Source organism: Furipterus horrens, unplaced genomic scaffold (assembly GCF_987537825.1).
Source record: "Furipterus horrens unplaced genomic scaffold, mFurHor1.1.pri manual_scaffold_9, whole genome shotgun sequence".
Taxonomy (NCBI): Eukaryota; Metazoa; Chordata; class Mammalia; order Chiroptera; family Furipteridae; genus Furipterus; species Furipterus horrens.
The window spans coordinates 31,453,197-31,465,789 of NW_028327179.1; the positions used below are offsets into that span (position 1 = coordinate 31,453,197).

General features: G+C 36.8%; 1 protein-coding gene across 1 annotated transcript in view; it reads left to right on the forward strand.

Annotated features, from left to right (window-relative positions):
- The window catches only part of BET1 (Bet1 golgi vesicular membrane trafficking protein), a 72,649-nt gene that overhangs the window by 41,455 nt on the left and 18,601 nt on the right, over positions 1-12,593 (forward strand). The window contains exon 2 of the mRNA XM_090286879.1: positions 7,354-7,547. Coding sequence (XP_090143005.1) covers positions 7,354-7,547 — 194 coding nt within the window. The remainder of the gene's footprint in view (positions 1-7,353; positions 7,548-12,593) is intronic.

Genomic DNA, 12,593 nt, shown 5'->3' on the forward strand with positions numbered 1-12,593 from the left:
TGTGTGTGTGTGTGTAGAGAGAGAATGAGAGCTAGCGAGAGAGAAGAAGAAGAAGGAGAAGGAGAAAGAGAAAGAGAAGAAAGAAGAAAGAAGAAGAAGGTGGCTTACATGATTATAGAATCTGAGAAGTCCCAATATCTACACAGTTGGCAAGTTGGAGACTCAGGAGATCCAATGAGCCAGAAAAGCTGAAGGCAGAAGTCCCAGCTCAAATGCAGTCAAGCAGAGAGCACAAATTCTTGTTTATTTTGGTCTTTGTTCTACTCAGACCTTCAACAGATTGGATGAGGGCACCCACATTGGTGAGGACAATCTGCTTTACTCACTCTAGGGATTCAAAAGTTATTCTCATTCAGAAACATCTCACAGACAGACCAAGAATAATGTTTAAACAAATATCTAGATACTCCATTTCCTAGTCGGGGTTGACATAAAATTAACCATCATGCCAATCAACACATGATGGGATGTGGATCACCAGAGAGCTTTCCAGCTATCTTGGTATTTCAGCCTAAGAGGAGTTCTACTGGGAGATAATTTATGAGTCAAACTGTAACATTTGTAATTCCTATTGTGTAGCATACTTTCCTTCTTTCAGTTTTTGATTTCTTGAAAAATACTTCCTCTGTTTTATATGCTTTGGAAGGGATATCAGTTATGCTTCAGTTATAGTCAATCCTGGTATTCCATTTCTCTGGACACACTGAGTAGAATAAAAGATAAACACATGAAATCAGCAAGGCCAATGAGAGTCTTCCCTGGGGTTCATATACAGCTGGAAGGAAGAGTGCTGCTTTCCTTCTATGGTAGTTAAACTAGGATTGTGTGAAATTGTGATTGCAAGGGGCCATCTTCTCTGGCCATACAGAGGACACTGTCTGTAACAAAAAGTAAAGAGAACATCATGCAGAGAAGAGCTAAACAGAAATGACATGAAAGGTAAGAGAGATCATTAAAGAAAAGATTTCAAACTCTAGATGCAGTTGTACCTGAAGGCATCATTCCTGGACTTCCTAGTTCAATGAGCTAATACATCTTGTTGTTAAATTCATCTGCATTGAAACTAAGAGAGCCTTTACTAATGAAAACTATGTTCCTAGTTAAATAAATATTCTCTCTATTGATGATTCTACTTATATACTGAAGATTATCTATTATATATATAGGTCATCCTTATTAACCAAGTGTACAGCTTTGAGGAGGGATCACTTAAAGCCATGTAGAGAATTAGGATTCTTGACCTTCCAGTTGAACTCATCCTGGAGAACAGTGGGGTGGTAATGTTATAGCCAGATGACCTTTCTGAGAACAAGTCAATGTATTTGTAGGAAGGGTATGACCAGAACTCACACTGCCTGAACTGCAGATGTTTAAAAACCTTAAGCAAATGGATACTACATTCAAACTAGAAGAAGAATGGCACAGGATTATTCCATGCCAAGTAGCAGTCCTAGACCACAAAATGCTAACTGAACTTTCAGTAAAGGCCTTCCGTGCCAGGGGTCTAAAAGAGCAACACAGATCCTCTGCAAAGTGTAATAAAAGATAAAATGCAAAATATGAGTAGGACTAATAAAACCCAGGGCACTGTTAAAACCTCCTATAATTTAGACCTCTGCCAACCTCTGAGAAATAAGCTAGCTTCTGATTTTATACATGTACACAACATGAGGGCTGAGACTGCATGCTTAGTAAGCAAAGCTGTTATGATAGTCTTCTGCTAATCAAGGAAAAATTAGGGGCTCCAAAAGGCATCTGGGTCCCAAGGGTGGGTCATTGCCTCTTGCCCCCTACCCCATGTACGCTGTGTCACAGCGTGGCCTTCAATTATAGTGCACCTTTCTTGATGGCCTAATATAATATCATACAACACAGCATGCTGTGAATGGGAAATGGGCTGGATAGTACTTGTCAGATATTTAATAGAAATACAAACCAGAAGAGACATAGAAATAGCTGCATAATCTGAGGGGGTAAAGTCATATTTTGTTCTGTCATTGTATAAAAACTGAAAAATAGATTTCTGGTCAAGATGCAAGCATAAGCAGATATGCTTCACCTCCTTGCATAACCACAGAGAGAATAACAACTAAGTCTCAAAACAAATAAACCCCAAAATGTCAGAAAATTGAACTGTGTGGAAGTCTGATAACCAAGGATTTAAAGAAGCCATATTCATCCAGGTGGATAAGAGGGGTAAAGACCTGGAGACAAGTGGAGAGGTGAGGAGATACCATGTGGCATGGAGAGGCGGTGGTGGTAGCGGAATGGGTGATCCCACACTCGTAGATATGGAGATCATATGGAGGAATATCAGCTGGTGGGAGGGGGATGGTGGTAATGCAAGAAAAGGTGCAGGAATTAAGATGCATAATTTGTAGGTACAAAATAGAAGAATGTTAAGAAAAGTATGGAAAATGGAGAAGTGGGGGAATTGCTGGAGAGAAGGGGGTACCGGGTGGAGAGGGACAAAGAGGGAAAAATTGGGACAACTGTAATAGCATAACCAATAAAAAAATTTTTAACTGAAAATATTAAGTTAGAAATTAAAAATAAAGGAAAATGAGGAGCTTCATCTCATGAGGGGACCCACCTCTCATTACAGATTGTGCTCTCTCTCACCCCAGTCCCTGTGTAGCCATACTGAAGAGGTCAAAGCTTGTCCACCCACTAACCAAGTTAGTGTTATATACTGATATAAAAAGACACATTATTAAAAGTCATATTTATGCCCCCAAATATTTTTTTTCTGTGACTCACATATTTTTTTTGATCCTCTGGATCCACAGGATAACTAAGCAAAACACTCTCAGCCATGCCTTTCAAAGGATCCTAATGAAATGGGCATGATAATGCCACCCTCTACATGTTCATTACAGCCCAACCCCTGTATACAGATAGATGCCATGTTGACCAACTGCCTTTTCTGAGCAGCTGTTAATACACAGTGCAGAGCTGTGTGATTCACTCATTCCAGTGTGTCCTTCAGCAAAACCACAGGCCACTCCCAACCCGTGTGATCTACCAGAGTATGATTTTGAAGGAACGCTTCTTTAGGGATTTACTACAAGTGACGTTAGGAGACATTACTTCTGAAAACAGGGAGGGTTAACCCCAGAAGACTTTGTCTTCCATTTTGTAAACCTCAAAATATTTGTGTGGAAATAATCCATCCAGATTTAATGTTCTCAGTCTTTACTCATGTTTGCAGATTTCCTCCAAAACCCACACACAGTCCCCACATCCTGCTTTTCTTGAAAAGTTGAGAGTAGAGTATTCCTGGTCTACTCCCTGGGGAGCTTAAAGAAATAAGTCTTTCACGGTTCCCATATGCTTTGCTTCCAGACTCTGCCCTGGACCATGGTCTTTGTGTCCTGCAGTCCAATCAGACTCAGATTCCTCTTGCCCTTTTCTCACATGGCCAGCCCAGCCCCTGACCCCACCATGTTTGGCTCCTCTTTCTCTTGCCTTGTATTTTCCAACTGTTTCTAATGCTGTGTGTGGTCATTTGGCAGCTCATCATGCTCATTCGAATTCTAATCCTCTCCAAAATGAAACTAATGGGCATGTTCACATAAAATGTCTTAAATTAATAGTTACTTCAGAAACCCAAAGGGATAAAAGTAAAATCCTAAGGAAAAAAAGCATACACATAGAAACACTGTTACAAAAGATTGACCCTATCCTATCCAAACATCGCATTTTCCTCCCTATTTTTCCCATATATGTGAGCTTAATTTGTTTTCTGTCAAAATGTTATAGAGCTTTTAACACAGCAGAATTTACTTCTAAGGCATTAAAGTTAATATTACCAAATATTATAAATCCTGCTTTACAGTTTATATACATTATTTTATTTTGATATTCATAACTACTATGTAGACCCCAGACAAGTATTTATTTATTCAACAAAATATGCATTGAAAACTTCTGATGTGCCAGGAGAAGGGACCTTGATAAAACGGCCAACAATTTGGGATGCTCTCTGGAAAATCGATTATAGTGTGCAAGAGGGGCTACGAGAAGGATCGTTGGAATGCTGTTGTTGTATACATAGGTGTGACATGATTGTGGAGTGGATTAGGTAGCATTGGTGGTGGCAGTGAAGGAAGAGAGAAGAGGCAGATTTGAGAGTTACTTAGTCTATCAATAGTCTATTTGATGAACTGGATTTTGGGTTGAGCAGGATGTAATTCAAAGTGTAAGCTGTTAAGGAACTCCTAGGTTCAGATGTGTTAAGTGGATGAATGAAAGTGCTGTTCATAAAAGTAGGAAACAATGGAAGAGAATATTTAGGGGAAGTAGATCGTGAGTTTGGTTTTTAGATAAAGTTTGAGGTTTGCCTGAATTATCCCAAAGGAGGTCTCAGATAGGCAGTTAGATATACAGATCTGGAGTTGAGAGGAGCGGTCTGTGTGAGAAATTCAAACATGGGGGTTGTCCGTGTATGGCTGTTAACACCATGGAAATGACTGTGGTCATCTGGCTGTAAGCTGTAGAACTTAAGACCCTAGGAAAGTGTCTCCAGGAGGGGAGACGAATAAGACTGAGAAGACAGACCCATAGAGCTGGGAGGCATCGGAGGAGGTTGCAATAAAACAGATCTTCTAAATATAAAAGAAAGAAAGAAAATGGGACTAGTGATACTAAAGTCACATAACAGCTTTTTTATATTTATGAAACTTGAAAGCTGGGGTTTTCTTTTGTGACGTAAGTTTCAGGAAAGGCAGATGAGAGTGGAGTGGCTAAGTAACAATGTGCCAGGCAACGTACAAGTGTTTTCCAGGCATGATTATATCTAATCCTCACTATAACTCTTACAGGAGAGGAAATTAAAGTTTGGAGAATAAGGTGAGATGACCTGCCCAAGCTCACACAATTCTGTGAGGCAGCAGAGCTAGAATGAGTTTTATCACCCAGTGTCAAAGATATTGGATTCAAGTGTTGTTGTTAATTGTCTTTAAAATAAAGACGAAATTTTTCTAAAAGTGAAAGTGAACTAAGATTGCTTGCAAGTTACTTTTTAAATATTCTAAACAAATAAATAAGGTATAGTATTTATTTTAAGGTGTTCTGTTTCACTTTATCAGTACATGAACAGTTAAAAAGGATTAATATGAAAGAACCTTCACCCTAACCCATCCTCACCCTATTTCCAAAGTACAGAGCAATCACTTTGAACCTTTTCAGCTGTGTGTTTGCTCTTGGTTGTGTTGTATTAATTTTCATATTTCTAAATAATATGTTTATACTACTGTTTCAGAATTATTAATTTTGGATGCTGTGTTCTTCATGTTAGGATAGATACAATCCAATCACACATAACCACTCTCCCTTCCCTCCCTAGCCAATATAATTATATCATGACCTCAGTTATAGAAAATTATGTTATACATTAATATAACTTTGTAAAAGTTGTTTATTTGAGACATATGTTTATTTTTCTCTTGAGTTCATAATTACCTCATTTTAACTTGCCTTCCTTACTATAAGCCAAAATGCTCAAATTTGTCAGCTAAGGCCTACTGTTTCCCAGCATTTTCATGCCTAGTTATGTTTTTATTCTCCCTCCACTTATGTTCCGGCTTCCTTTGGGAGTATGCTCTTCTCTTTGGCTCTCACCTCATCCTCTTTCAAATGAAAGCTGTTATTAGAGGATGGAAAGCAATTGAATACTAACCTGTCCCAGGTCATTGACACTTGGAGGGTTGGATCCCTCAACTGTGAAAGGTAAGGACTTGTTTCCTGCAGAAGGCAGGTGAATAAAGGACAGAGGGATCCTATTCACCCTGAAGTCAGCCTGAGAGGTCCCCATACGTCACTGTGGATGCTGGAGCACTGTCTCATCAGTTTCACAGGCATTGGCATATCAATTTCAGAGAGTGACCTAACAGTCCCTAAAGATCCTCCTTCCACAAGACAGGTTCCATGGTCATTCTTAGTTACAGAAACATTCAAGTGAAGGCTGGCTTCAAAACAGTCTATAACTCTCTATATTATTAGTCTTGCATTAAACAAAATTATTGCATATAATGTAATTTATGTTCAGTAAGTTGTTTTTCCTAGTTGTTAAAGCACATTTTAAAATATTTTATAAGCAATTTCTGTCACTCTGTCAGAAATAAAATAACATCAGAAAATTTTACATTGATTTTTAGGAAAACAATTATGCAGTAAGTTGTAGAGCAAAGCAAACTGGTTTATAGTCAACATTCACTTATTTTTGCAAAAACTGTTGCTGTTTTAGAACAATTTTATGTATGCACAATTGAAAAGTAGATATCTTAAATGTATTAGTTGGGTTGTTCAACATAATTCCACTCCCTATAATATAGATGTAAGCTGGATTTTATAAAGGCCATAATATCTTGCTCTAAAGACAGTGACAGCCCCTGGTTAAGGGTGGCTCATAGACCACAGAGCAGGAAGTGATAAAGATCTTTAAGACTGTAAGATCTCTGCTGGTCACATTTCAGCAGACACAACTTCCCTGGCCTGCTAATTGGTAAGGTCAGTTATTCTCAAAGCGAGGTTCCAGCAGCAGCAACATCACACTCCATTAAGATTTGTTATGATTGCAAATTCTTAGGTCCCGTTCCAGACCTACTGAGTCAGAGATGCTGTGAATGAGACCTAAACCAGTAGTCCCAAACATCAGTGTGCCTCAGAGTCACCCGGACACCCAGTGATGGGGTCAACCTGAATCCACTAGTACCCAGGTGATGCAGTACATTGCCAGCCAGAGGATTACACTTGAGAACTAATGACCTAGGAAAATAAAGCGTATGAATTAAATGGGTTACTAAATGGAATGTGACTTTGTCCTATGATTTTGTCTGGAGAAATTTATCTGATTTTCTTTAGATGTATATGTATGTGGAGAAGAGAAGGGGGGAGTCAATCCCTGAACACATTTATTGATACTTATTGTATGACAGGTATGAGACAGACAAGGAACATACATACATATCCCTAGAGTTTACACATCAACGGGGGAAAACAACAATAAACCATAAAAAATAAAACAATAAATTTTAGTTGCAGTCATTTTACATGCTTTAAAGTGCTAAAAAAATAGCACTGTGTTAATACAGGGTTGAAGTGGGGAACCTAACTATCTGTGGAAATCAGGAAGTGATTTCCAGCTTGCACTCTGAAGGATGGTGTATTAGTTTTCTATTGCTGCTGTAACAAATCACACAAATGTAGTGACTTAAACAACACAAATGTTTTTCCAACAGTTCTGTAGGACAGAACTCTGACATGGTTCTCACTGGATAAAATCAAGGCATCAGCAGAGCTCTATTTTTTCCTGGTTGTGCTGAGAGAGAATCTGTTTCTTCACCCTTTCAGGTTTCTAGAGGCTGAATTTATCCTTGGCTCGTGGTCCCCTTCCTCTATGATCAATGCCACCAACACTGCACTCTCTGTGCCTGCCTTCAAAGCCGATTGTCTTCTCGCCAACTCTCCACTACCACCTCCCTCTTTCATTTTTAAGGACAGTTCTGATTACATTGGGCCTACCTGGATAATCCAGGCTAATGGAGGTCAGCTGATTATCAACTGTAATTCTTTCTGCAACTTAATTATCCCTTCATGTTATCAACTGTAATTCTTTCTGCAACTTAATTATCCCTTCATGTGGGTCCATTCACAGGTTCTGGAGATCAAGATACTGACATTATTAATGAATAGCATTCTGCTTACTATAGATGATAGATGTTCAGCATAGCTAAAATTAGGGAAAGAAATTCTAGAAATAGGTGTGGTTTCATAAACAGATATGTTGTGAAGACCCAGGAAATGACAAAAGCATAATATTTAAAAGGTGAACAGTCATAATATATTAATTTCTAATCATTATGTTGTCCACCTGAAAGTAATATAATATTGTATGTCAACTGTGATTAAAGAATAAGTTAAAAATTTTTTTTAAAGGTGAACAAATTTCAATGTGACCTGAATAAGAAAGTAAGGGAGAATATGAGAGAAGTGGGGAATGGTGGTTAGGAGGTAGGATCTTCAGAAAAAGCAAATTTGTAAGCTAATTAAGACTATAATGTTGGCAAAGGAGATAAACAAAAACAAAAATAAGTCACCAGAAATATGCTAACATCACATTAAAGCAAATATACCCCAAAACTTTACCCAAGCAATGTGCAGACATATCTAACTCTCAGTTTTAAAGTGAATATTTTGCTTTGTAATAATGATTCATGTATCTGGGAATGCTTACAATTACTCTGGTTTCCTAGATTTCTGCCAGAAATATCAATAGAATAGTGGTCACTATGCTTGAAAGTTAGTAACAGATAGCAAATGTTTAGCAGAAGGAAGTTTCCATGTTATCTTTCTTACTCAGGCAAACTTGTTTTTATCTATTTGACATGATAATAATTCTTAGAAGATACTTTATCTTATCAGCAAACATTACTTGGAAACTGCAAGGTAGGATTATTTTTCTTCTGGTATATAAAATATGAGAGATACTCAGAAAGATCGAAAGTAAATAAGAACTCTATTTTGCTTTGGGAAGACCCTAGAAGGCACTGCCACTCTGAGTCTAAATCCAATTCTCTGTTCTAGAACTGGGGTGCTTAGGCAGCTTGAAAGTCCTGCCATTACCTGCAAAGTTATCCAAGTAGGTCCATGTCCAACTTTTGCGGGAAAAGATGATCGTGGCTTTAATCAAAGAATTATCTGACTTTTAAAACCACAAGATTTTTAAAGTGATGAACTTATTCATATGATATTCTAGTAGCAGACACATATCACTATACATTTTTCCAAACCCATAGAATGTACAACACCAAGAGTGAGCCTTAATGTAAATTATAGGCTTTGGGTGATAATGATGTGTTGCTGTAGGTTCAAAGAAGTATAAATATGAAAGCAAAAATACCATCACAACTCATCATCACTGTTCATGTTTTGGTAAACATCTTTTCAGATTCTTTTCTGTCTCTTTATAAAAACACACGTGTGCACACACAATGCATGTATATATAAGTTCATGTATAATTTACACAGGAATAAAGATTTTCATAGAAGTAATAATACTCCAGATACATTCCGAACATAATTTTATGTTACTAGCACAATTTATATAATGACCAATCTCACTGATGTTATTTTTTTTTTTTTTGGTACTTTTTATAATGGTAAAATGAAAATTATGGTGCTTACACTATTTTACATTCATTTTTGCCTTGGGAAAGGGTCAGGGTATTTTGTCTGCCTCAAAAGTACCAATATATAATCAGTTAAAATTTTGATACATATTGCCAAATGCTTGTCATACAGATTTCATTGGTTTACATTTTCATCAATAGTACATTTGTCTCATCAGTCAGCCCCAGACCCTTAAATTAAAAGTGTTTCTTCTTGCTAATCTCATAAACTATATATCGGACTCCACTGTTAATACATGACATCAACATCAAGTGTTTGAAATGAGTAATTAGTTTGAACATTACTGTTAACTTAATAATACCTTCTTTAAAGAATTATCTTTATCCTAATACTTACTGAAATATTTCTCTTTTATTTTTTGAATTTTAAATCTTGTTTCAGATTATAATAATTTCTATATTTTGGCAATATATATTTTCAGTTTAATGTGCATTATCTAGTGTAGACTAAATTATTGCAAAATAGACCCCTAAATTTATAATGGCTCATTTTAATGAAGTGGTTTTGGGGCTCAGATGCCTTTGATCTTAGGACTTCACCATCTGTTCCTGCCTTATCATCATATACATCCAGGTGGGAAGACAGCAAGGAGGAAGCATATTTGCCTTTTATAATCCTTGGCCAGAAGTTAGCATGCATTACTTTCACTCCTATTTCATTAGCTACACCTTGGGGCAAATGGGATGGGGTAAGTTAGGCCCTGGCTGGGCTGTTACTTTCTATCTACAACTGGATACTATAGAAAGGGTGAGCAAAATCTAGCAGACAAATACAATTTCTGATATAACTAGTTTGAGATGTTTTGGCAAGCTGAGGTCTTTAAATTTTATGAGGTTAAATCAATCATTCTTTTTCTTTGCCAACTATTGTCTAATTACTGCCTGGGAACATGGAACCTAAGCAGAAAGTGGTAGCCTAGAACTTCTGTCTCATTGGGTCAGGGAGACAGAAATTGGAGTAGAGAGTCTCCAAGACAACCAGGGCTTGAAGGATCAAGTTTCCAGAATAAAGGGACCTGCAGAGAATTGAGCCCACCTTCTGTATGGAACCTGCCCTCAATGCATTTGCTGACCCCCACTCAGCTCAAGGGTGGTGAGTGGCTCAGAGAAACTATATTGAAAGCAGCTTCTAAAAGACTAACTTTTAAAGCAGAGAACACAGTGATTAGACGATATAAGGGAGACAGGATTTTTAGCTCACCAAGGAGAAATGGTGCAAGCACAGGAAGAATGAGAGCGTGAAGGGACTACGTTCTAGGACTTAAGGCAGATCAAAAATACAATAGTTCAGCTGGATATCACTGCCTATCAAAATAAAACTTAATTTCTTGAAGAAGAGAAAATCTGGCAATTCCACTGCAAAACTCTCCATATCTGTTTATGTCTAGGGTGATAATCTAGCTACAGGAACCCCAAAATAAGTCAATATTTTCTCGTTTTTGCCTTCACCTTTTGGTTATCCTTGAAACACTGAATGATGGCTAACTGCTTTGGATTAGTAGGTTGCTTTTAATTAGTCATTTTTTTTCTGAAGATATGATTTGCTTGTACTACCATGACTTAAGCAGTCTCTGTGGGCTATTAGAAAAATGTTTCTCTTTTTTTCTTTTTATCTTTTGTGGCCATGGAAATTCTACAATTCTGGAATAGATGGTGGTTCATGTTCGACTTGGCTTTGATTACAAACTGAAATTTTTACAAATGAAAAATTCATTATTGTCATTTAAAAACAAATTGTAGAACATGCAATTGATTTAGGTATTCGGTATGAAAATATGGTCCCATTCCTCTGTTTAATGCAGCTGTACAAATGGGGGCAAAAGTAAATTCTACTTCTCTGCTCTACATGTTTACCCTCTGTCATTAACACTAAATGTGCTCATTTCCTTGTGTAGAAATCATTCACATTATTAATTTTCAAAACCATATTTTTGTTATTTTCTGTAACTATCTTTCATTTAAATTTTTTAGGAAAAACCTAAGAGGGGAAAAAAACATAGAAGCTAAAACTTTTTATGCTGCTAACAAATAAGAAGGAAATAAGCTTGCCTTATAGGAGGTGTTTTTGGGGGTGGAAATTAATTTCTAATTATATCTTAGTAAATATATTTTATTTCTTGAACAAAATGGGTTTTTAAAATATATAATGGGAGACCCTGGAAGTGAAAAGTATAGCAAAATGAGCAGAACAGCCTTTCTATCTTTAGATTCCCATCCTATTGTACAATATTTTAGCTTCTGTGCAGCATACTATAATTAAATTGTGTGTGTATTGTGATGTGTGTACAGAAAGTAAGGATCCAACTTAAAATTTAGGCAAATCAGTGGTATCAAAACAAGTTTCTTGGTCTGAAATGTAAACTACCCACATCCCTCCACATACACACATAAATTAGAGTACCCAGGCATGTCAAATACAGGTTAAAATAGCAGGGCATTTATATAAACATAAAAATGTGTTCTATAAAAATGGATTAAATCCTACGGGGCATGTGGGGAGAAAATAACTACTTAAGATCTATACTTTACCTTAAGGATATCATGAAAGTGGTTTTTATCTATTTTTTATTACTTGTATCATTATTTGAAATGTTTTATAATTAGTTTCTAAAAGAACTGTTAGAGTAATCATAAAGTAGAAAAATGAATACATTTTTAAGCTCTGGATGTCTATTATATTTAGATTTTAAAAGTCTAAGCATAGTTTGCCAATTTCACTGCATTTTGAAGCTTGTGGTGAATCAGTTCCAGAATGGTTTCATTTTACCTCTACAGATTTCAACTTTATGGGTACTTTACTTTTCAATGGTCTTTATACTGATGTGTTCCATTTTAATTTTAAGTGAGACTTGTCTGTTTACCTAAATATTTGATGCTTTAGGACCATGCTTATTTTAAAGAAGAGCCCATTTTGTGTTTTAAAAGCAACAAGTGAACCAGAAAATGTAACATATTATATACCAAGATGGAAATGCTGAATTTGTTTGTGTGTGTGTTTTAAAGGAGAAAATCGACGTTTAATACTTGTGCTTGGAGAATTCACATCGACATGATCATTCCATGAACATTCCAAAGACAGTGAGGCAACATCAAGTATGTAAGATATTTTGGACAAAGGACAAAATGGGGCAAATAGGGTATTAGATTTCTGAAGTGAGGACAGGGGATTTGCAGGTAGTTGAAGAAGAGTGGAACACACTTGGCAGGAAAATCCTTGCTAGGCAACTCAGAAGCAATGGGATACAGGGTTAGCTAACTAACAGGCACCTGCCTGAAGCCCTCTTGTTTACTATATTTAATTCAAATTAGGCTAAGGCCAACATCCTAAGATCTCCCTGAAGCAGGTTTCTCTTAGGTAGGAAAGGGGAGTGGGTCAAAGTTTCTTTCTGAGTCTTTGTGCTT